The sequence below is a fragment of the Catharus ustulatus genome, chromosome 17 (genome assembly GCF_009819885.2).
Source record: "Catharus ustulatus isolate bCatUst1 chromosome 17, bCatUst1.pri.v2, whole genome shotgun sequence".
Lineage (NCBI taxonomy): Eukaryota > Metazoa > Chordata > Aves > Passeriformes > Turdidae > Catharus > Catharus ustulatus.
Window position 1 is genome coordinate 9,665,026 of NC_046237.1, and position 24,220 is coordinate 9,689,245.

At 50.4% G+C, this 24,220-nt stretch overlaps 1 protein-coding gene and 1 pseudogene across 1 annotated transcript; both read right to left on the bottom strand.

Moving 5' to 3' along the window:
- Positions 1–313: 313 nt before the first annotated feature.
- Positions 314–7,898, bottom strand: LOC117004473 (annotated as a pseudogene).
- A 4,900-nt stretch (positions 7,899–12,798) lies between these two features.
- On the bottom strand, positions 12,799–13,979 carry LOC117004284 (phosphatidate phosphatase LPIN3-like). Its single transcript, XM_033074973.1, has 4 exons — positions 13,717–13,979; positions 13,249–13,360; positions 13,054–13,157; positions 12,799–12,947 (listed from the first exon to the last, which is right to left on the bottom strand). The coding sequence occupies exons 1-4, from the start codon at positions 13,824–13,826 to the stop codon at positions 12,833–12,835; spliced, it is 441 nt and encodes a 146-aa protein (XP_032930864.1). The 5' UTR covers positions 13,827–13,979; the 3' UTR covers positions 12,799–12,832.
- Positions 13,980–24,220: the final 10,241 nt, after the last annotated feature.

Genomic DNA, 24,220 nt, shown 5'->3' on the forward strand with positions numbered 1-24,220 from the left:
ATCCCATGAGGGAGCAGGGCTCAGCCTGCATGCTCCTGCACAGCCTCACCCAGGGCTCTTCCCTGGCTGTCCCTGGTGCTACTGAGGCCGTGCTCTCTGTGGGCACCCCCTGCTCCCGGCCACCCCAAGGGGCTGGAGCCAGCCCAGAGTGAGCCTCAGCACAGGGGCCTCTGGCTTTGGCAAGCTCTCCTGTCCATTAAGCCCCATGTGCACACAGAAGAAGCCTGAATTTGTTTTCTATTTTTAATTAAATTTGCCACCATTGCTAAACATAGTAATTAAGAATTTTAAAAAAATAGGAAAAAAGCCATTTTCTAGAAGCTGGTCCCATCACCCCCAGGACCCACTTGGTAGGATGCTTAAGCAGAATAAGCCCAATCACATTTAAAAAAGGACTTGGAGGCTGGCTCCCACTTCTAATGCACAGGGCTAGAGCAGACAAGAGGCAGCCTGGATTAAGGCACTATTTATTGTTGTTCAGAACACTCAAAACCCCAGAATCTTCCCTCAACCTTTACAAGTTGATGGGCAGTTTCAGCTGCCAAACTGACAGCAGCTGGACTGTCAGGAACACGTGATAACAGCGGTAGTAAAAGTGAAAACAACGGTAGTAGAAGCTAATAATAGCCCAGCATTCAGGAGTTTGTTTTGTAACCGGAATTTTGATGAGTCAGAGCTCTCCAAGCTAAGTGGTGTGGTGATTTCTATGCCAAGTGCAAAATGCACAAGCAGCACACGGGGAGGATGAGGTGCACCTGGAGCATTTAGTCCTGGCAAAGAACATGCAGGAGAACTCTGGGTCAGGTCTCCACAGGATGGGGTTAGGACAAGCCATCCAAGTCAGTATGAGGCACTGGAGGTCTCCAGTAGGCAAAGGGGCTGTACCAGCCCAGTGCTCCCCGTCTGTCCCACAGGAGGGAAGAAGATCTCCACCAGCTCCGACAGCCGCTCGTATCTGGGGGGTGAGAAGGAAGTTACACTGGGGTCATTGGGTGTTTGTTTGATGCTCCTCTGCATCAAAGCCAGGTCACCCCAAAAACCCTGAGGAATAAACACTTTGCTTACGTTGACTTTTGGTTCTTTCTGAGCTCCTGGATCAGCTCTCCCTTGGGGTTCACGGTGAATATGCGGCTCTCTGGCAGCCCCACTTGCTTGTAAGCATAGACATCCTGCCCAAGGAAGGCCAGCAGAGCTTGAGGGCTGCAGGAAGGCACTGCCACCCAGCCTGAGCCCTCCCTGCACACCTGCAGAGCCACTCACACTGGGCCTGTTCCCAAAGCCCGCGTAGAAGGGACACTTTGTAGCAAACAGTTTTCGGATGTCTGTCAAGCAGGTGACCTTGAACACCTCTGGCTTCTTCTCAATCACCTCCCTGCAGCACAAGAGACACAGTGGCATCAGCTGGCCACGACTGTAGGCATCAAACCCGTCTGTAATGAACAGATATCAGCCTTCTGAAGTACACTGTGCCTTTTGTGTGTCCTGCCCGCCTCTGTAGTGACACCTTAGTGGGGCTCAGGGAAGTGATTTGAAGGGGAAGAGGTTTTGTGCATCAGCAGCTTCGCTGTGAAGCCCCAGCAAGGTCAGGCAGCTCCCCTGCTGCCTCCCACAAAAGGCACTGGGCACCAAGGAGGGCAGAGCAGTTTAAGGCTGGGACATCCCTCAGGGTGCAGCTGGGGAAGGGGATGCTGACCGCAGGGATACAGGAAGGGCAGGGAAAGACAGTACCTGTGGAAGGCAGACATGAGACTACTGGGGGAGAGCAGCATGGGGCCCATGGGGAGGCCACAGCCTTGCTCATTGACCCATTTGAGGTAGCCTTTGGTGATGTGGGCCATGCCAATAGCCCTGGCCGAGCAGTAGAGGAACTTGTAGCCATTCCTAGAGAGAACACAGGGAGCCCCTCTGAGCTGTGCCCTGGGCAAGGCACTCTGCTCCTCCGAGGAGAAAGAGGTAGCCAAGGACCTGCCCTGAGACCAAATCTTATTCCAGCAAGCAAGGTGGTTCCACAAAGAACATGAATCCCTTTTCTGGAAAGCCAGAGTAAGCCCAATCCCCACAGTGGGAGTCCCTGCAGCAGCCTCCATGCTCACCCCAGCAGCCACACACCCACTCACCCAGCTGCACAGCCCCCCTTGCTGCTCAGCCCCCTCACACAGCACTTTCATCCCCCAGCACTGCCCGTCAGCTGTGCAGGGCTGTACCCAGCCCTTGCGGGCTCCTGGCAGGGCACAGCTCGGCAGAGCTGGTGCCGGGGGGCCAGGGGCAGCCGAGGTGCCGCTGGAGTCCCTGCAATCCCCGGAGCGCATCCCTGCCGTGTTCCTCCCGGGACAGAACGGGCCATGCACGGGCCCGCAGTGCCTCTCAGTGGCCACAGGGGCCAAGGACCGAGCAGAGGCTCCGCAGGGATCACTGCTGCTGTCACCCTCGCAGGTGAGTCCCCGGGGCTGTGGGAAGCGATTGCTGGGTGCCCAGAGAGGCACCAGCCCCGCAGTGCTGGGGACCCCCGTGCCACCACTCTCAGGTGTGACCTTAGGTGCTCTTGTCTCCTGCACTGCTCAGCTCTATCTCCCCAGCGAAGCCTCCACTGACACACACTCCTTCCAGGGAAGGTAATGCCAGCATCTGCTCCCAGGGGACCCTCTGCTTTTGCCCCTCAGCATCATGTAGGCAGCACAGCCAGCATCAGCCACCACTGACAGCAGATAGTGCAGCTATCTGGGCCTGATCAGCGAGTGAGAAGCTCTGACTCTGTCTCCAGCATCTTCCACTTCCCCTTGGCCTCAGCTGATCCAATACCTACAGGTGGATTTTGTGGAAGAGTTTAACAATCCCACGGTGAGTCCAATCTTTACCCAACTGTGGCAAGATCTGTCCAAGAGCATCTGATCTAAAAGGAAATGAGGCTGGGTTAGTGCCATCCACCACCACCCCAATGGGGTTTGTGCTCCTTTCTGCTTGCTTATGCAAGGCTTTAAAGGAGACTTTCCCTTAGCAGGGGAAAACAAGGATTTTGGTGTGGGAGAAAGGCCTTTTACTTGGTGATGGTGCCATCGATGTCTGAGATCACCACTTTTTCGTTCCAGTTCCACATGTAGATAGTGGCCTCACAGCGACACGTGCCCTGGTACTGAGTTGTCACGCTGAACGCCACCTCATTGGGGCCATCCTGCAGATTCAACCTTCCCTGGGGCAGAGGGGCAGCAAAAGTGTTACACCAGCACCAATTCACACCACTCCAAGGCTTGCCAGAGGCCAGACTGCCACCCAGCCAGGCCAGAGATGCCAAGGCTCTACAGGGTGGCCAACAGGGCAGAATATTTGGATGTCCTATGAAAACATGAGGTCAGGAGTAGAGAAATTCCTGTTTAAGGGTTGTCTCACCCCTACACACACGGACACAGAAGATGGAGAAATAAATGCATACAATTTGTTCAGAGGAGAGCCGCAGGGATTTCTTGTAGACTGGCAGAAGTTTCTGAGCAGGGGCTTTCACTGTCAACCTGTCCCCAGGGTGCAGGGGCTCATTGTCACTGGAAGACTCCTTTTCAGACTCCTTTTCCTCCTGCCTACACAAAAAAGGGAAGGGGTCAGCTAGAGTCTTAACAAAGCTTTCTACCCTCTTTTATTAGGCAGACTTGGGAATAACTCATGATGTAGGAGAAAAGACCAGGAGCAACCAGACTCCTGAAGGGGCATGGAAGGGAGACACTCACCTCTGCTGAGCAGGGTCAGGCTGCAGCATTCTCACATTGGCTTACCCTATCCTGTTGGTTGGCAGAGGTTTCTGAGCAGAGCCCGCCATTGCCAACATGTCCCCAGGGTGCTGGGGCTCACTGTCACTAGAAGACTCCTTTTCCTCTTGCCTACACAAAAAAGGGAAGGGGTCAGCTAGAGTCTTAACAAAGCTTTCTACTCTCTTTTATTAGGCAAACTTAGGAATGATTAGTCACATGGGAGATCAGGAGTATCCAGACTCCTGAAGATGACCTGGGAGGGAGGCACTCACCTCTGCCAAGCTCCTCTTCGCCACAGCGCTCCCACGCTGGCTTTCCTCAGCCTTGGCTGCTGCTGCAGGCAGAGAGGGGTGTGCTGGTTTTGGTTAATTTTCTTCACAGTGACTGGTATGGGGCTGTGTTCTGGATTTGGGCTCAACACAGTGTTGATAATAGAGATGTTTCTGTTATTGCTGAGCAAGGCTTGCACAGAGCTAAGAGCAAGAGTAGGGGCTGGTTTGCTTTTCTTCCAGTTGGAACAGCAGTGCCAAAAGAGGTAACACTGCAGTCCCTGCCTTCACAGGGACACTGCTGGTGGAAGAGGAAGCACAGCCTGGTGTTGTGGTGGGGAGGGAGACCAGCAAGCACACATGGTGCTCAGGGACCTGGCATGATGGGCACATAGCAGGAGGTCTCACCACTACAAGGCCCACATTACCACATTACCAAGTGCTGCTCTGCTGCTCTGGCATTAACAGACCAAAGGGGACAGGTAGCAACCTTAAGAAGTCACCTTGTCGGATCCTGGATGTCCTCATAGTCAACCTCAGGCCATCCCTAGGAACCTGCTCCCACCCCTGCCAGTCAGCAAAATGATACCTGTCCCCTGGGTACGTGGTTGTCATATCCACTGCTGCAAACATACCTCCTCTGTTGAGAATTCTCTCCTCCATCAGAAGCAACACCTTCTGTCCTTCTTGGACATCTTCTCCTTCACCAATTCATCAATGATGCTCTGTGAATATGGCATAACATGGGATGAGGTCAGTCCTCAACCCAGGCCCTGCTGAGAATCACAGCTAGTAAATGTGTTGTAGCACTGACCTCAGGAATGTTCCTCTGGAAAGCCTGCAGGGCCAGGACTATGGGACCAGCCACAGCCCAGTTGTAATACCTGAAAAAAGCAAGGGGGATTGGCACATCACCATCCTGCAGCATGGCCAGGTCTCACAACTACTTTGGTACAGTCATGCCTTAGGATGGAGTCACGTTCCTACGGGAGGGTTTCCACAGGGACAAAGGGGCCATGCTGTCCACTGTGGGACGAAGCAGCAGGAAGAGCAGGCCACTCACTTCTTATTGATCATTATCACCAGGTTTGGGTCACTGATGAGCCTTGGATTCTCAGCAAACTGCTGGTAGGAAACCATGTGTTCCATGAACTTCTCTGGTGGGACAGAGGCTGTGTCATGACATTGGAGGATAGAAAGGATTTCAGGGCTGCAGATTCCCTCTCCCCTCCTACCTACCGTGAGAGATCTGCCTGTTGCCCCTGAGGCCCCCGCACAGTGACAGGGCAACAGTGGGCATTGAGTCGGAGTCCATGGGGCTGCTGGCAGGCGAGGTGGAGGGCAGCTGGGTGCACAGAGGGTTACTGGGGTCTGTCACAGGCCTCAAACTCTGCTCTGTGTCACTGCCAGCAAGGGAGGTAACATCAGAGAATAGCTTGAAACATACCTCCATACCTTTGTGCCAGGGGAGTTGCTGAAAAATGTCTGAGCTTGATCAGCTGGGGTAACTCATACCTCTCAGGGAAATAGAGAACCACCGGCTTCTTGTCTGGATCGGAGAAATCTTCCAGGTAAATGGCACTGGGACCCAAGTAAGGACTTCTTTTGATGGATCCTCAATGCATAGACAGAAGAAAGAGAACTTAGCTGAATCACCTTTCCGATCACACCAGCATCTATCAAGAAAGCCAACAGCATTTTCCTCAATCATATCCATGTACCATACAAATTGCTACTGGAAAAACTGCTGTAAGTCAACAGCAACAAAAGTGCCTCAAGACACCTGCACTAGCATGATCCTTAAATACACTGTGAAGGGGGCACATAAATGCTTCTGTGTGATTTTTCCTGACTTGGCAGGCTCAGGATGAAGACACAAGTCAGGCCAGGTGCTATCAGACACTTGAAATTAAGGTATGGCCTGTGCTGCTGAGAAATCTTCTAAGTATGCAATAGCAGAGACATTGAAGGATGGACTTCAGCGAACATAAGGCAAGAAAGTCTTTCTGGAAACTAGGTGGTCACTGAAAGGTGGACACCTGAGGGATGTCTCTTCAGAGCAAAGGAGCTGGTAGCACACAGAGAAGGCAAAGCAAACACACCACACCTGGAAGTCATGGAGTTACACTGAAGGGACAACCCAGATGCTCATCTGAGTCAGACACATCTGCAGGCTCAAACACCACTTCAAGCAGCACCATCACCCTCTCACCTTGCCTCCTCTGCCTCTCCAGTTGGGACGTGGGGCCTTCTGAGCCTCCCTGCCTTGGAGCAGTAGGTCCCTCAAAAGGCTCCACATCTGGCTGAACCTCATTCACATCTCCCTTCTGTTTCTCTTGTGGGACTGAGAAGGCCCCCAAAAATCTCTTTGCCCTGACAGCACGGAGGATGTCCTTCAGCCTGGAGATGCTGTTCCCAGCCTGGGGTGCAAGTGTTGGCTTAGATACAGACACAGACAAAGAAGGGGATATACCCTGAGGTCCTGCTGGGCTTGAATCCTCTCTCAGATGTTCAGAGGTGGCAACAAGAGGGGTTTCATCATCCACTGGCACCAGTGTTGCAGAGTTGGTGGTTGCTGCAGCAGCAATACTCTTTGTGGACTTGGCTGGTTTACCTGGCATGAATTTATTCACCTCAAGGAAAGTAGAAGAATGAGTTTGAGGATGGGAAGTTGCCCAAAGCATCATACAGAAGAGGACAACTTCCCTAAGGCAGCCTGGCCACAGCCTCCTCTTTCACAGGTCTTTTGGACACCCACTCCCAGCAAAAGAGCAAGAGCAGGTACTCACCTGAGGGAGCATTCCCCAGGTCCACTTCATGTAGGATTCAGCCCCCCGAGAAAAACTTTCCCGTGGTTTGATCTCCAGTTCAGAATCACTTTTGAGAGAAGATTGACAGCTCAGGGTGAAGCTGCAGGAAGAGAAGGTGATGTGGGGGCTCACCTACACTTCAGCCCCATGCTCTCCTATCAGTACAAGGCCATTTAGAGCCAAGAACCCTGTAACACTGGTTTTCTATAAAGTCACTTGTACCCTAAAAGACTGTCACTCCCAAAGGACCAAGATCTATGGAAAGTTAGGCCCAAGGAAGCAAAGTGCTATGCCAGCAGTTGCTCAGAGCAGCTTATCAGCAGACAGCCCTATGCACACAGGCTTCTCACACCTGTGACCATGGCCACAAGTGTCCCTTGTGGTCTCTGAGCTTTCCTCCAGCCACACCATACCAGGCTAAGAAAACTCTCCTCTCCTGACACCTCCAAGTCACTTTTCTATATCTCCTTCCCTGCCACGGGGCATGTGCCCTGCTCTCACCAGAGCTGAGCAGGACACCTTGGCTCTGCCCATTACCTGTCCCCTTCGAGCAGCTCCCCATCAGAGTACAGGCTTATCTCTTGGGGCTGCAATGACCCAGCTTCTTCAAGGGGATCAGCAAAGGATGGACATGCTGCATCACTGCAAAGGAGGAAAGAGAGGGAACTCGTGCTACTCTCAAGCAGCATCCTCCCCTCCAGAAAGCTGGTAATACCCAGCTTCACCCAGCTTTCTTCTGCAGAGGAGACTGGGCTCCAACTTGCAAACACTTCCCCCTGTTTCAGTACTGCTGGGCATCACCAAATGAACCCACAGGCCTGACCCACCGCATCACCCTGCCCGCACCAAGCAGCTCACCTTGGGGCTGGCAGCTTGCCTGGCTCCTTTATGGTCACCTCACTTTTGGTCTCATCACAGCTGTCAGAATCAGAATCCAACACCTCATTCTTCTTGGGCCTTCACTTGCGTCGCCTCCTCTGGCACAGGATCACTCCAGCACTGGTGGAGGGTTGAACAGCATCCTCTGTGCTCCGCTCCTTGCAGATGGGGGATGTGCGGAGGAAGAGGGGAATGCTTAACATGTGACTTATATAATAACTTTGCTTTGTAAATGAGAACTTCTAGTGCCTGTTGAAAGGGAAATTCCTAAGAAACAGTAAAAATCTACGGCTGAAATGCGTCAAATACAATATACATAAAAACTAGCCAAAAAAAATAAAAAGAGTGTCTGGGTTGTGGTGGTGTCATTGCTATGGTGGGTATCTCCCATTCACATTATGGGACCAATGTAAATGAAATGAACATAAGGAAACTGTTAAGGTACTTAATACCCTATCAGCAGAAGGAAAAATCAAAATTGGTACTCATAACTGGTGGGAGTTATTTGAGAATGGAACAAGGGGAAAGAAGAAAGCCAGAGTGGAAGTATTGGCAAAGGAGGGCCAGAAAGGGTTGTGTATACCGTGCTGTCACTGCTGCACCTCGGACTGGAATGCTAAAGCTAAAAGGTGAGACAAAATTGAGAAATGCTACAAAAAGAAAAAGACAAGGTGGGAGACCCCAGGATATACTCCCTGCTGCTGAGAAGATGAAACAAACCTCGGCTGCTGGTACCTACTGGTAGCAACCCTGTAGGCCTTGAGGGAGGCACGGACGCTTGCCTTCCACGAGTCTCAATTCAGCCTGCTATAGTAAATACCATTTAAGATCACCTGGAATGGGAAAAACCTAATGAGTAGCCAAGCACGCTGGGGCTGCTTTCACGGGGCATACAAGCTGCCAAACCTTGCCCTGGCTGGGGAAATAGCATGGGCCTCAAGCATCGCACAACTGGGGCCGTGCAGCTTCAGAAGGAGGGACACAAAGTGGTTTCCATGGAGAAGAGCGTGAGCCATGTGGGATGGGGGCTGCTCCGAGGGGTGCTGGGGCAATGGGTGCTGTACAGGTAACAGAATGAAACATGAGGACTGCAGGCAGTTCTCTGGAGACCTGTCCTCAACCGAGACTCTGGTTTTGCATGAATGGGCAGGTGGGAAAACATGCACACTCCTGAGCAGCTCCAGCCTTGCCCTACAGAGCTGTTGCACACAGAATCACCTCTCCCTAGGAGCCCACCATGGGCACTCTCTGCTGATCAGCCAATATCGACTTCGTTATTAGGATGAGGAGGAAAGTAAAGAGCCTTCATCCAGCAACTCTGGCACTTTATAGCAGAGGAACAGATTTGTCTCAGCAGTGTAGCTCATGAACCCTTCCACACCAGCCAGCCTTTGGCTCTCATGCAGTGCCTGTCACCCTCACCAGGCTGTCCCTGCTCTTCTGCACCATGATTCCCTCCCTGATCCCCCCAATTGCATAAAGGAGCAGCTCTCTGCTCTGACCAGCACAAACCTGCAGCAGCTCCCAGCACAGATGCATCTGGGTGCCTTTTGTCCCCCAGACAATCTGGGTGAGCTCCCTTAAACATGCTTCCAGGCTGGGGAGGGCCACAGGGATCACTGAGTCCAGTAGCCACACCATGTTGCCCTGGGCAGTAAAAGCTCCTTCCCCTGCCAGAGGAGGGCAAGCCATCAGCTGTGGGAGCACACAGAGGACATGTGGGCCCCCCACCACTTGCCCAGCCCTGCCAGGTGCTCACAGCATCAGAATCCACTCTCACTGCTCTGGGCTTTGCTGATTTGGAGCGACCCTCCAGCTGCTGAGACACTTCTCCAGCTGAGGAACAACCGCTGCTGCCTTTGGACATCCTGCAAAACCTGCCCTAGGACAACAAAACCTGTTTTTTTCTCCAGCCTAAGGAAGGAGTCTGAAGCCAATGCTCAGTCCTTTGTGATGGGCCAGGGGAGCCCACACCCTGCAAGGGGAGCATCCTGCCTCAGCCCCTTTTCCTAACCCTCACACCAGGGAGAAAACCAAAGAGAAAACCAAGCCAAGAGCCAGGGTCCCTGTTCTCCAGCCAGGGCGGGGTTAGAGTGGCTGAACCCGAAATGCTTTTCTAGAAAAGAGAGACCCAGGACGGACAACAAAAATTCCTGTAGGAGAAATGAGTTTTCTGCCACAGGAAGATGACGTGCATATTTGACAAACCACACACTGGTTTCAATGTCCCGAAGACTGAAATGCGGATGTGAAACTAGGACTGTATATGCATCTGATGGTACTTCCATTGTGCCATCCATCCCTGCAGGATGCTCATTTTTGTCCCAGTGAAGGTACAGTGCCATTCCATGGAGGTGGGCTGGGGCTCTGTGGGGGATGCTGTGGGACAGGGACCCCACTGTGAGGTTTTGCTCCCTACACAGCCTGTCACAGACACTGAGGAGATGGAGGTGGACATTAACACTGATGTGGAGGAAAACACTGAAGCAGATGTTGAAGACTATGGAGAAGAAGAGATGGAGGTGGATGTGGAGGAGGAGATAGAGGAAGAGATGGAGGTGGAAAAGGAGGAAGAAATGGAGATGGATGTGGAGGAGATGGAGGAAGAGATGGAGGTGGAAATGGAGGAGATGGAGGAAGAGATGGAAGTGGAAATGGAGGATGATGTTGAAGACATGGAAGTGGATGAGAAAGGTGAGCAGGAGGACATTGTCCTGGGATGGACACCAAGCCCAGGCAGGCACTGGCCATGCCCTGCCCACAGGCAGAGTGGGTCCCCTGCTGCCAGGCTGGGGCTGGGCTGGGTGGCCCTGCTCAGGGACACAGTGCCTGGGGGTGGCCCTGGCTTCTGGTGGCACAAGCAGCACCCCCAGCCTGCCCTGGCCTTGCTTTGGGCCATGCTTTGGGTGCCACTGCCTGGGGGCAGCCCCCAGCCCCAGGCAGGCTCAGTGCTGGCAGCAGAGTCCTGCTGTGCCAGCGTGTGCCAGCCTGGGGGCACAGGGAACAGCCCTCTGTGCCTGGCTGCAGTGACCCTGTCGCCTGCTTTGCTTCCAGGACCGATGGAGATGGCAGCCATGGATGCCACCCTTCTGGATATGTGTTTCAGAGTTCGTTGTTACATTTTCATCTTTAAATGTATTTTAGAGTTTGTTTTTCTCTTCTATATGTATGTTTCATACATTGTTACATAGGTTTTTGTAATGCTGATACCTTTTATAGATTGTTCTTCTAAAGATTCTTACATTGAAAATGCATTAGGTAGTTTTTGTTTCTGCTCTTCTATAAATTAACAATCTTTATTTTTCACACCCCAGCTCTTATTTGCATTTGCTTTGGGCACAGGGAGCATTTGCAGGGTCGTGGGTTCCAGCTGGTCTGGGTGCCTGGGGCTGGAGGTCCCTGGGGCTGTTGGCAGGGCCACTCTGGGGCTACTTGTGCACACAGGGGTCCCTCTGTGTCCTGATGTGACTTTGTGATGTTGAACTGTACACCCATTTGTCTGTTCAGCCCAGAAAGAAGTTTGGTACCTTTAAGGATGGGTGTGATAGTGAAGGGGGGAAGGCAAAGTGGTGGATAAAGGCAGTTGTTTACAAAAGGTAGAGACAGGAATTCCATCACTTTGTCTCCTGGACTGTGTCCTGCTGGTGGGCAGCAGGAGAGAGCTCTCCTTTGCTTTTAGTTAGTTTCTGACTAACTGAACCAGATAAGTTCCCTGGACAGTTTTTTTTTTCCATTCTTTTTCCTGGAATTACTTGAAGCTGCTCTGGACTGGGGACTGGGGGGAAGCACCAGGAGCCTGCACCTGTGGGCACTGGGTCCTGGACTGGGCAGTGGCATTTTCCAGTGCCAGAGGGACTGATAACAGAGTGAGCCGAGCTAGCAGCCACAGGACAGAGACTTTCTGAGTTTGTCATCTCTTCAGAGCTGCAAGAGGTTTTGTTGTTAGGTCCTGTTCTTTTTTATTATTTTTTTAAAATGCTGGGCCTGTTGAATAAACAGTTTCTTTTCCCATGTCTCTCTGAGGAAATGTCTTTCTGAACCAGTTGGGGGGTTGCAGGAGGGGCTGCTTGAGTTTGCTTCCTGTAGCAGGCATGGGGGCTTTAGAGATTTTCTCTGAAATTTGCCCTAAACCTGGGCACACTGATGAGTCACACCTTCCTTGCATTTCCTTTGGACATGTGTGATAAACATAGAGGCAAATCCCTGTGTGCCCTGGCCCTTGGGATCCCATGAGGGAGCAGGGCTGAGCCTGCATGCTCCTGCACAGCCTCACCCAGGGCTCTTCCCTGGCTGTCCCTGGTGCTACTGAGGCCGTGCTCTCTGTGGGCACCCCCTGCTCCCGGCCACCCCAAGGGGCTGGAGCCAGCCCAGAGTGAGCCTCAGCACAGGGGCCTCTGGCTTTGGCAAGCTCTCCTGTCCATTCAGCCCCATGTGCATACAGAATATGCCTGAATTTGTTTTCTGTTTTTAATTAATTTTGCCACCGTTGCTAAACAGAGTAATTAAGAATTTTTAAAAAATAGGGAAAAAGCCGTTTTCTGGAAGCTGGTCCCATCACCCCCAGGACCCACTTGGTAGGATGCTTAAGCAGAATAAGCCCAATCACATTTTAGAAAGGACTTGGAGGCTGGCTCCCACTTTTAATGAACAGGGATAGAGCCGACAAGAGGCAGCCTGGATTAAGGCACTATTTATTATTGTTCTGAACATTCAAAACCCCAGAATCTTCCCTCGACCTTTACAAGTTGATGGGCAGTTTCAGCTACCAAACTGCTGGTAGCTGGGCTGTCTGAAACACTGGTCATACCAGAGGTAGTAACAGCTAAATAATAAATACAACTGTGAACAACCACCACCTTTAAAAAAGAGCCAGGCTTTGGAGGAGCTACAAACACAAGAAGAAGCCCAGCATTCAGGAATTAGAGTTTAGCAAGGGGACTTTTTGATCAATCAGATCTCTCTCTTACCCATTTTGCTCACTGCTAAGGGGTGTGGTGACCTCAATTAGAAGTGCAAAATGCACAAGCAGCACACAGGGAGGATCAGGTGCACCTGGAGCATTTAGTCCTGCCAAAGAACATGCAGGAGAGCTCTGGGTCAGGTCTCCACAGGATGGGGTTAGGGCAAGCCATCCAAGTCAGTCTGAGGCAGTGGAGGTCTCCAGTAGGCAAAGGGGCTGTGCCTGCCCAGTGCTCCCCGTCTGTCCCACAGGAGGGAAGAAGATCTCCACCAGCTCCGACAGCCGCTCGTATCTGGGGGGTGAGAAGGAAGTTACACTGGGGTCATTGGGTGTTTAATGCTTTTCTGCATCAAAGCCAGGTCACCCCAAAGACCCTGAGGAATAAACACTTTGCTTACGTTGACTTTTGGTTCTTTCTGAGCTCCTGGATCAGCTCTCCCTTGGGGTTTACGGTGAATATGCGGCTCTCTGGCAGCCCCACTTGCTTGTAAGCATAGACATCCTGCCCAAGGAAGGCCAGCAGAGCTTGAGGGCTGCAGGAAGGCACTGCCACCCAGCCTGAGCCCTCCCTGCACACCTGCAGAGCCACTCACACTGGGCCTGTTCCCAAAGCCCGCGTAGAAGGGACACTTTGTAGCAAACAGTTTTCGGATGTCTGTCAAGCAGGTGACCTTGAACACCTCTGGCTTCTTCTCAATCACCTCCCTGCAGCACAAGAGACACAGTGGCATCAGCTGGCCACGACTGTAGGCATCAAACCCGTCTGTAATGAACAGATATCAGCCTTCTGAAGTACACTGTGCCTTTTGTGTGTCCTGCCCGCCTCTGTAGTGACACCTTAGTGGGGCTCAGGGAAGTGATTTGAAGGGGAAGAGGTTTTGTGCATCAGCAGCTTCGCTGTGAAGCCCCAGCAAGGTCAGGCAGCTCCCCTGCTGCCTCCCACAAAAGGCACTGGGCACCAAGGAGGGCAGAGCAGTTTAAGGCTGGGACATCCCTCAGGGTGCAGCTGGGGAAGGGGATGCTGACCCCAGGGATACAGGAAGGGCAGGGAAAGACAGTACCTGTGGAAGGCAGACATGAGACTACTGGGGGAGAGCAGCATGGGGCCCATGGGGAGGCCACAGCCTTGCTCATTGACCCATTGGAGGTAGCCTTTGGTGATGTGGGCCATGCCAATAGCCCTGGCCGAGCAGTAGAGGAACTTGTAGCCATTCCTAGAGAGAACACAGGGAGCCCCTCTGAGCTGTGCCCTGGGCAAGGCACTCTCCTCCTCCGAGGAGAAAGAGGTAGCCAAGGACCTGCCCTAAGACCAAATCTTATTCCAGCAAGCAAGGTGGTTCCACAAAGAACATGAATCCCTTATCTGGAAAGCCAGAGAAAGCCCAATCCCCACAGTGGGAGTCCCTGCAGCAGCCTCCATGCTCACCCCAGCAGCCACACACCCACTCACCCAGCTGCACAGCCCCCCTTGCTGCTCAGCCCCCTCACACAGCACTTTCATCCCCCAGCACTGCCCGTCAGCTGTGCAGGGCTGTACCCAGCCCTTGCGGGCTCCTGGCAGGGCACAGCTCGGCAGAGCTGGTGCCGGGGGGCCAGGGGCAGCCGAGGTGCCGCTGGAGTCCCTGCAATCCCCGGAGCGCATCCCTGCCGTGTTCCTCCCGGGACAGAACGGGCCATGCACGGGCCCGCAGTGCCTCTCAGTGGCCACAGGGGCCAAGGACCGAGCAGAGGCTCCGCAGGGATCACTGCTGCTGTCACCCTCGCAGGTGAGTCCCCGGGGCTGTGGGAAGCGATTGCTGGGTGCCCAGAGAGGCACCAGCCCCGCAGTGCTGGGGACCCCCGTGCCACCACTCTCAGGTGTGACCTTAGGTGCTCTTGTCTCCTGCACTGCTCAGCTCTATCTCCCCAGCGAAGCCTCCACTGACACACACTCCTTCCAGGGAAGGTAATGCCAGCATCTGCTCCCAGGGCACCCTCTGCTTTTGCCCCTCAGCACCATGTAGGCAGCACAGCCAGCATCAGCCACCTCTGTATGTCCGTTGACTCCTGTGACCCCTCTAATACCTGTGGTCTGATCCTATCTCCTCTGCTTTGTCCTATTGGCAGGATGGCAATTCTCCCTGCCTCTTCCTGATTTTAGGAAAGATCCCTGTCCTTGGGGATCTTCCTCTTTTGCCTCCTGGACACCGTGGAGAAATAAACCACGGAACCCCAGGGAGAAAAGATCCTCTTTTGTATCTTTTACCCTCCTTCATGCTGTTGTCTCAGGCTTTCCCTGCTAATGAGCTGGCAGGGTGCAGGGTGAGTCTCATTTAGCAGTCACCTAAATATGAAAGAAACAGCTCAGAAACAAAGGACTCTCCGACTGCAGGCTATGAAAAACCATATAAAACCAGGGCCAACCAAGACGGCGGTGTGAACACAGGGAGACTTGGTGTGATAGAGGCTTGGTCATCGTTGCACGTTCACCCAACTCCAAACCCGGGCTCAGTGTTGTCATTTCTGTCTGTGGCTTCTCAAGACTGTATTTTCACTCACACAAATAAAATTGCTGTTTTAATATTTTAATTCGGCTTGATTCGTTTATTATAACATATGGATAGATGGATGGATGAATGATGGATGGATGGATGATGGAGGGATGGATGGATGGATGATGGATGGATGGATGGATGGATGGTTGGATGGATGGTTGGATGGATGGATGGATGGATGGATGGATGGATGGATGGAGCTCATCATCAGGCTGAAAGCTTTGCATCACCTGCTGGGGGACTAGGACTGCTTGGCAGGGCTGTTCCTGGGGCACTTTGTGTACCTGGGTAAGGCTGTGGGGTCAGGGGCTGCTGCTCTCCCTCCTTTCTCTTCCCAGGGAATACCAGCTGCAGAGCCTTGCTGTGGCTGGGGAAATGCAGCGTGTGCCTCAAGCATTGCACAACTTGGGCCGTGCAGCTTCAGAAGGAGGGACATAAAAGGGTTTTCATGGAGAAGAGCGTGAGCCATGTGGGATGGGGACTGCTCCGAGGGGTGTTGGTTCAATGGCCCCAGGCTCCATGAGACACATGGGGTCCGTGCACTAATTAAGTTTTACCAAAAAGCTCTTTGGCGGTTCCAGCGCCAGGCTCTGCCGCTGACCCCTCTGCTTTGGAGAACCGAGTCTCGATTCCCTCTCTAGACATTTTAGAGATGAGGGGAGGGAGTGAGGCCCTGACATAGTCGGGATACCAAGAGCAGGCTAAAGATGACTGTTTCTGCTGTGAAAAGAAAAGTGCTAAAATTTATGGTAAATACTAGAATAAAAAGAACTGTGTAGTAAATATTACAAAAAAGTGTAATGTGTATAACACTGTAAAAAAAATAGGAAGGACAAGGAAAAAGAGTTTAAAGTTCCTGTCATGGAAAGTGTAGTAATTAAAAATGAAAGCAAAGTGTAAAAAAAAGTGTCTTACTGGTTCTTAAGATAAATAATAATATATTGGGTTTTATTAACAGCAATAAACCATTTAACTCATTAAGTAAAAGTTTGGAGTGTGTACAAGGTAGAAAAACATAATAGTGCAGTGCCTATTGCCATTGTACACAAGGTAGGTAAAAAATATAAATACTAAATGTGAAATTATGTGTGCAAATAGTTAAAGACCTGGGATCAAATTTCTAAAAAAGAAATAATTCTTTACAATCTATGGGTTCTTAGAAATACAGCATAATTTTAAATAATGACTAATTGTGTGTGTGTATGGCTGTACTTCTCAAATACTGTAATCCTGCCAGCCAGCCACATGTGGAATCCGGGTGTTTAGAATGTAAGCTGAGCTAAATACTTATGTAGGACAGTGCAGTGCAGTGCACTGCACTTAATGAACCATAAAAATCCCAAGGTATGAGAACGTGCTCAGTTGGAAGCGACTCATCAAGGTTGATTCCAACTTGTGTCTCTGTACAGGACACCCCAACATTCCCACCACATACTGAAAGAGTTGGACAAACTTTTTTAATTCTGTCACGTTTGGTGCTGTAACCATTTCCCTAGAGATCCTGTTCAGTGTCTAACTGCCTCTGGGTAGAAAACGTTTTCCTGATACCCGACCTAACCTCTCCTAAAATTTTAACCTCTCTCAGCTTCATGCCATTGACTTAAAACAGTACTGGCTTTTGTGCAAGGTTTGCAACAATTTGCTAAGTCTTCTGTAAGTGCAACACCACAGATGAAAGCAAATAGATGTGCTGTGCCATGTGTTCTAAAGAAGACCCTCCCCGAGCAGGAAGGTAAAACCAAATGACTCACTGTAGTTCCTTCCAGCCCGACCCATTCTGTGGTTCTGTTATTTCTTGAAATATTTAAATAGTAACAAAGGAATGGAATAGTCCTCTGTAAGCACATCAAACTGATGTGGCTCATCCTGAAACCAAATTAATGCAATAAACAAGACAATGCAGAAGCAGAAGTTAGCAGCAGCTGCCCCAAGTGAGGCTGCATAAAACAGTTATAAGAAGAATTGAAGAAAAAGCAGTTGAAGCAGGTCTCTAAAGTGTCTTGCTTCTAGCAGAGTGAAAGATAAAAACAGAAAACATTGTATTAGCATGACACACCACTCACATATAAATTGTAATGGCTAGTTTAAAAGAAAGTCACTTCAGCAGCTTTTGTATGGTAGTTAAAATTCTAAACAATTAGTGCTGTTAAGTTTTCATTTTTAGCATTGTTTTATGTGTATTTAATTACTATTTCAAATGTCTTAGGCCTCAGTGCTTAGGCAGCCTGCCTGTTTTGCGTACCAAAAAGAACACTAGCAGCTGATTTTGAGCTTTTGCATCTGAGGGAAAAAATACTTCAAGACTGTTTGGGTCAGAAAGTTCTCATATTCTGGCCTTAACCTGTGACTTATATAATAACTTTGCTTTGTAAATGAGAACTTCTAGTGCCTGTTGAATGGGAAATACCTCAGAAACAGTAAAAATCTACAGCTGAAAAGTGCCAAATACAATATACCTAAAAACTAGCAAAAAAAGGAGAGTGTCCATATTGTACTGAGTTGTGGTGGTGTCATTCCTATGGTGGGTATCTCCCATTCACTTTATGTGTCCAATGTAAAAGAAATGAACATAAGGAAACTGTTAAGGTACTTAATACCCTATCAGCACAAGGAAAAGTCAAAATTGATAATCATAACTGGTGGGAGTTATTTGAGAATGGAACAAGGGGAAAGAAGAAAGCCAGAGTGGAAGTACTGGCAAAGGAGTGCCAGAAAGGGTTGTGTATACCGTGCTGTCACTGCTGCACCTCGGACTGGAATGCTAAAGCTAAAAGTTGAGACAAAATTGAGAAATGCTACAAAAAGAAAAAGACAAGGTGGGAGACCCCAGGATACACTCCCTGCTGCTGAGAAGATGAAACAAACCTCGGCTGCTGGTACCTACTGGTAGCAACCCCGTAGGCCTTGAGGGAGGCACGGACGCTTGCCTTCCACGAGTCTCAATTCAGCCTGCTATAGTAAATACCATTTAAAATCACCTGGAATGGGAAAAACCTAATGACTAGCCAAACATGCTGGGGCTGCTTTCACGGGAAATACAAGCTGCCAAACCTTGCCCTGGCTGGGGAAATAGCATGGGCCTCAAGCATCGCACAACTGGGGCCGTGCAGCTTCAGAAGGAGGGACACAAAGTGGTTTCCATGGAGAAGAGCGTGAGCCATGTGGGATGGGGGCTGCTCCGAGGGGTGCTGGGGCAATGGGTGCTGCACAGGTAACAGAATGCAACATGAGGACTGCAGGCAGTTCTCTGGAGACCTGTCCTCAACCGAGACTCTGGTTTTCCATGAATGGGCAGGCAGGAAAACATGCACACTCCTGAGCAGCTCCAGCCTTGCCCTACAGAGCTGGTGCACACAGAATCACCTCTGCCTGAGGAATTAGTCAATGTGCATTTCATTACTAGCATGAGGAGGAAAGTAAAGAGCCTTAATCCAGCAACTCTGGCACTTTATAGCAGAGGAACAGATTTGTCTCAGCAGTGCAGCTCATGAACCCTCCCACACCAGCCAGCCTTTGGCTCTCACACAGTGCCTGTCACCCTCACCAGGCTGTCCCTGCTCTTCTGCACCAGGATTCCCTCCCTGATCCCCCCAATTGCATAAAGGAGCAGCTCTCTGCTCTGACCAGGACAAATCTAGCAGCTCCCAGCACTGATGCATCTGGGTGCCTTCTGTCCCCCAGACAATCTGGGTGAGCTCCCTTAAACATGCTTCCAGGCTGGGGAGGACCACAGGGATCACTGAGTCCAGTAGCCACACCATGTTCCCCTGGGCAGTAAAAGCTCCTTCCCCTGCCAGAGGAGGGCAAGCCATCAGCTGTGGGAGCACACAGAGGACATGTGGGCCCCCCACCACTTGCCCAGCCCTGCCAGGTGCTCACAGCATCAGAATCCACTCTCACTGCTCTGGGCTTTGCTGATTTGGAGCGACCCTCCAGCTGCTGAGACACTTCTCCAGCTGAGGAACAACCACTGCTGCCTTTGGGCATCCTGCAAAACCTGCCCCTGGACAACAAAACCTGTTTTTTTCTCCAGCCTAAGGAAGGAGTCTCAAGCCAATGCTCAGAACTCTGTGATGGGCCAGGGGAGCCCTCACCCTGCAAGGGGAGCATCCTGCCTAAGCCCCTTTCCCATCCCCTCACACCAGGGAGAAAACCAAAGAGAAAACCAAGCCAAGGGCCAGGCTCCCTGTTCTCCAGCTGGGTTAGAGTGGCTGAACAGGAATGGCCTCCCCAGAAAAGAGGGAGCCAGGACTGACTGTAATAAAACTACGACAAGGAAGAAGTCTGACCTTCTGGAAAATGGTGCTATGTTTGGACTATTCCTGACTAGTCACTTGAAACTATGGACATTATTCATTATTTCAGTTCTCAGCTCTTCATGTTAAAAAGTGAAAGGAACTTTGTATAAAACTGGGAATTTAAAAAAAATTGCTTGCAAAGTAAGGAAATGGTGCCCATGAGGTTGTCCTTGCATGGGCAGCTTTCTGAGGCAGTTGATAACTGATCCTGTTAAAAGAATGTGTTCTGTTGTTTTTAAAACTATGTCTATTTGTTCAGATTTTAAAAGCTGAAAAACTGATTGTACTGGAAAGGAAAAAAATAAAGTATTTCTTGCTGAGGTTTCCAGGATCAAAATGCCTTATGTGGCTTCCAGAAGTGGCAGACAAGGACATGACTTACACTCACACACAAGGGGTCAGGGAAGGAGAAGGTGACTGGAGGAAGGAGCCCAGCAGTGCTTGTGCCTTTGTTTCACTTTAGAATCTCCCATGAAGAGACAACTGGAGATGCTCAGCCTGGAGAAGAGAGAGCCATGGGGAGGCCTCAGTGCAACTGGGCAGGATTTGAAGGGTCCCATAGGAAAGATGGGGACAGCGTTCAACAGGGTCTGTGGTGGGAGGAGAAGGGGGGATGGATTTCAGCTGCAGGAGGTTGATTTGGGTTGTATCTAAGGAAATTGGTATTTTACACTGAGGGGGTGAGGCACAGGCACAGGCTGGGCACAGAGGCTGTGGATGTCCCTTCCCTGGGAACAGCCAAGGGCAGAGAGGACAGGACTCTGAGCAGCCTGGTCTGGCGAGAATAGGTAAGTTAAGACTAAGTGATGGATCCTTTCCAAGCAGTAGAAGAGTTCAGCTGAACATTTGTTAAAGGAAAAGTGTCTGAAAAAAAAAGCCGAATTCAGTGGGAAATAGTTATAGAAATCACCAAGTTCTTAAAAGAGAGGTGTGTGCTATTGAGCTGGACACAGCTCAGTCAGGATATCTCCCTGCTGCCTGCATCTTGCCATCCATCCCTGCAGCATGCTGACGTTTGTCCCAGTGAAGGTACAGTGCCATTCCATGGAGGTGGGCTGGGGCTCTGTGGGGGATGCTGTGGGACAGGGACCCCACTGTGAGGTTTTGCTCCCTATGCAGCCTGTCACAGACACTGAGGAGGAGATGGAGGTGGACATTAACACTGATGTGGAGGAAAACACTGAAGCAGATGTTGAACACTATGGAGAGGAAGAGACGGAGGTGGATGTAAATGTAGATTTGGATATGGAGGAGGTAATGGAGGAAGAGATGGAGGTGGATGTGCAGGAGATGGAGGAAGAGATGGAAGTGGAAATGGAGGATGATGTTGAAGACATGGAAGTGGATGAGAAAGATGAGCAGGAGGACATTGTCCTGGGATGGACACCAAGCCCAGGCAGGCACTGGCCATGCCCTGCCCACAGGCAGAGTGGGTCCCCTGCTGCCAGGCTGGGGCTGGGCTGGGTGGCCCTGCTCAGGGACACAGTGCCTGGGGGTGGCCCTGGCTTCTGGTGGCACAAGCAGCACCCCCAGCCTGCCCTGGCCTTGCTTTGGGCCATGCTTTGGGTGCCACTGCCTGGGGGCAGCCCCCAGCCCCAGGCAGGCTCAGTGCTGGCAGCAGAGTCCTGCTGTGCCAGCGTGTGCCAGCCTGGGGGCACAGGGAACAGCCCTCTGTGCCTGGCTGCAGTGACCCTGTCGCCTGCTTTGCTTCCAGGACCGATGGAGATGCCAGCCAGGGATGCCACCATTCTGGATATATGTTTCAGAGTTTGTTGTTACATTTTCATCTTCAAATGTATTTTAGAGTTTGTTATTCTCTTCTACATGTATGTTTCATGCATTGTTACATAGGTTTTTGCAATGTTAATACCTTTTATGGATTGTTCTTCTAAAGATTCTTACATTGAAAATACATTAAGTAGTTTTTGTTTCTGCTCTTCTATAAATTAACAATCTTTATTTTTCACACCTCAGCTCTTATTTGCATTTGCTTTGGGCACAGGGAGCATTTGCAGGCTCGTGGGTTCCAGCTGGTCTGGATCCCTGGGTCTGGAGATCCCTGGGGCTGTTGGCAGGGCCACTCTGGGGCTACTTGTGCACACAGGGGTCCCTCTGTGCCCTGATGTGACTTTGTGATGTTGAATTGTACACCCATTTGTCTGTTCAGCCCAGAAAGAAGATTGGTACCTCTAAGGATGGGTGTGATAGTGAAGGGGGGGAAGGCAAAGTGGTGAAAAAAGGCGGTTTTTTGCAAAATGTAGAGACAGCAGTTCCATTGCTTCGTTTCGTGGACTGTGTCCTGCTGGTGGACAGTGGGAGAGAGCTCTCCTTTGCTTTTAGTTAGTTTCTGACTAACTGAACCAGAGAAGTTCCCTGGAAAATGATTTTTCCTATTTCCTGGAATTATTTGAAACTTCTCTGGACTGGGGACCCAGGGAGAAAGCACCAGGAGCCTGCACCTGTGGGCACTGGGTCCTGGCCTGGTCAGTGGCATTTTCCAGCACTGGAGGGACTGACAGAGTGAGCCAAGCTGGCAGCCACAGGAGAGAGACTTTCTGAGTTTGTGAGTTTGTAAACTCTTCTGAGCAGCAAGAGGTTTTGGTTTTGTTCCTTTTTTTTTTTTTTTTTTTTTTAAATGCTGGGCCTGTTGAATAAACAGTATCTTTTCCCACGTCTCTCTGAGGAAATTTCTTTCTGAACCTGTTGGGGGGTTGGTGAAGGGGCTGCTTGGGTTTGCTTCCTGGGGTGGCCCTTTGGAGGTTTTCTCCCAAATTTGCCCTAAACCAGGACACATTGACAGGTCACACCTTCCTTGCATTTCCTTTGGGCATGTGTGATAAACACAGAGGCAAATCCCTGTGTGCCCTGGCCCTTGGGATCCCATGAGGGAGCAGGGCTGAGCCTGCATGCTCCTGCACAGCCTCACCCAGGGCTCTTCCCTGGCTGTCCCTGGTGCTACTGAGGCCGTGCTCTCTGTGGGCACCCCCTGCTCCCGGCCACCCCAAGGGGCTGGAGCCAGCCCAGAGTGAGCCTCAGCACAGGGGCCTCTGGCTTTGGCAAGCTCTCCTGTCCATTCAGCCCCATGTGCATACAGAAGAAGCCTGAATTTGTTTTCTGTTTTTAATTAATTTTGTCACCTTTGCTAAACATAGTAATTAAGAATTTAAAAAAAAAGGGAAAAAGTCATTTTCTAGAAGCTGGTCCCATCACCCCCAGGACCCACTTGGTATGATGCTTAAGCAGAATAAGCCCAATCACATTTAAACAGTGGATTAAGAAACACAGTAAGAAGGTAAAATTTCTATACGAAAAACAGACTAGTGATAAGGTAAAATGGACAGAACAAGATGAGGAGGTTTCAAAGTGGTGAAAGAAACCTTCATGACCACTCCTGTGTTAAACCTCCCAGATGTAAAAAAGCCATTTCAGTTATTCATTGATGTTATCAACCACACTGCCGACAAAGTCTTAACAGAGGATTGGGCAAGAGCCAAGCAGCCAGTAAAATATGTATCAAAACTTGTAGACCCAGAAAGGAAGGGTTGGCCCACTTGCCTGCAAGCAATTGTAGCCGTAGCATTGTTGGTAGAAGAAGCAAAGAAAGTAACATTTGCATCCTCACTGATGATGTATATTCCTCATAATGTGAGGAGTATACTACAACAAAAAGCAAAGTTATTGTATAAGCCACAGGTTAAGGCCAGAATATGAGAATTTTCTGACCAAAACAGTCCTGAAGTATTTTTTCCCTCAGATGCAAAAGCTCAAAATCAGCTGCTAGTGTTCTTTTTGGTACACAAAACAGGCAGGCTGCCTAAGCACTGAGGCCTAAGACATTTGAAATAGTAATTAAATACACGTGAAACAATGCTAAAAATGAAAACTTAACAGCACTAAATTGTTTAGAATTTTAACTACCATACAAAAGCTGCTGAAGTGACTTGCTTTTAAACTAGCCATTACAATTTATGTGAGAGGTGTGTCATGCTAATACAATGTTTTCTGTTTTTATCTTTCACTCTGCTAGAAGCAAGACACTTTAGAGACCTTTCTTAGTTTCAACTGCTTTTTCTTCAATTCTTCTTATAACTGTTTTATGCAGCCTCACTTGGGGCAGCTGCTGCTAACTTCTGCCTCAGCATTGTCTTGTTTATTGCATTAATTTGGTTTCAGGACTGCTGTGTCTGTGGTCAAAAGGATAAGAAAAAGCATGTGCATCAACTATTGCGCAACTGCAATGCAGCTTCCGAAGGAGGGTCACAAAAGTGCTTCTGAGCATGAGAGTCATGCAGGATGGGCTTGCTCCGAGAGTTGCTGGAGCTACATGTGCTGAAGAGAAGCAAAAGAATGCAACATGACAACTGCAGGCAGTCCTCTAGAGACCTGTCCTCAGCCGGGATTCTGGTTTTACATGAATGGGCAGGCAGGGAAAACGTGCACACTCCTGAGCAGCTCCAGCCTTGCCCTACAGAGCTGTTGCACACAGAATCACCTCTCCCTAGGAGCCCACCATGGGCACTCTCTGCTGATCAGCCAATGTGGACTTCGTTATTAGGATGAGGAGGAAAGTAAAGAGCCTCCATCCAGCAACTCTGGCACTTTATAGCAGAGGAACAGATTTGTCTCAGCAGTGCAGCTCATGAACCCCTCCACACCAGCCAGCCTTTGGCTCTCATGCAGTGCCTGTCACTCTCACCAGGCTGTCCCTGCTCTTCTGCACCAGGATTCCCTCC

Bases quoted from the DNA above. Each gene is read 5' to 3' on its own strand.
- LOC117004284 (XM_033074973.1), bottom strand. From the start codon at position 13,826: ATGGCCCACATCACCAAAGGCTACCTCCAATGGGTCAATGAGCAAGGC. The intron at 13,158-13,248 runs GTGAGTGGCTCT...TTCCTTGGGCAG, and splicing joins GCTTTGGGAACAGGCCCAGT to GATGTCTATGCTTACAAGCA. The intron at 12,948-13,053 runs GTAAGCAAAGTG...CTCACCCCCCAG, and splicing joins AGAAAGAACCAAAAGTCAAC to ATACGAGCGGCTGTCGGAGC.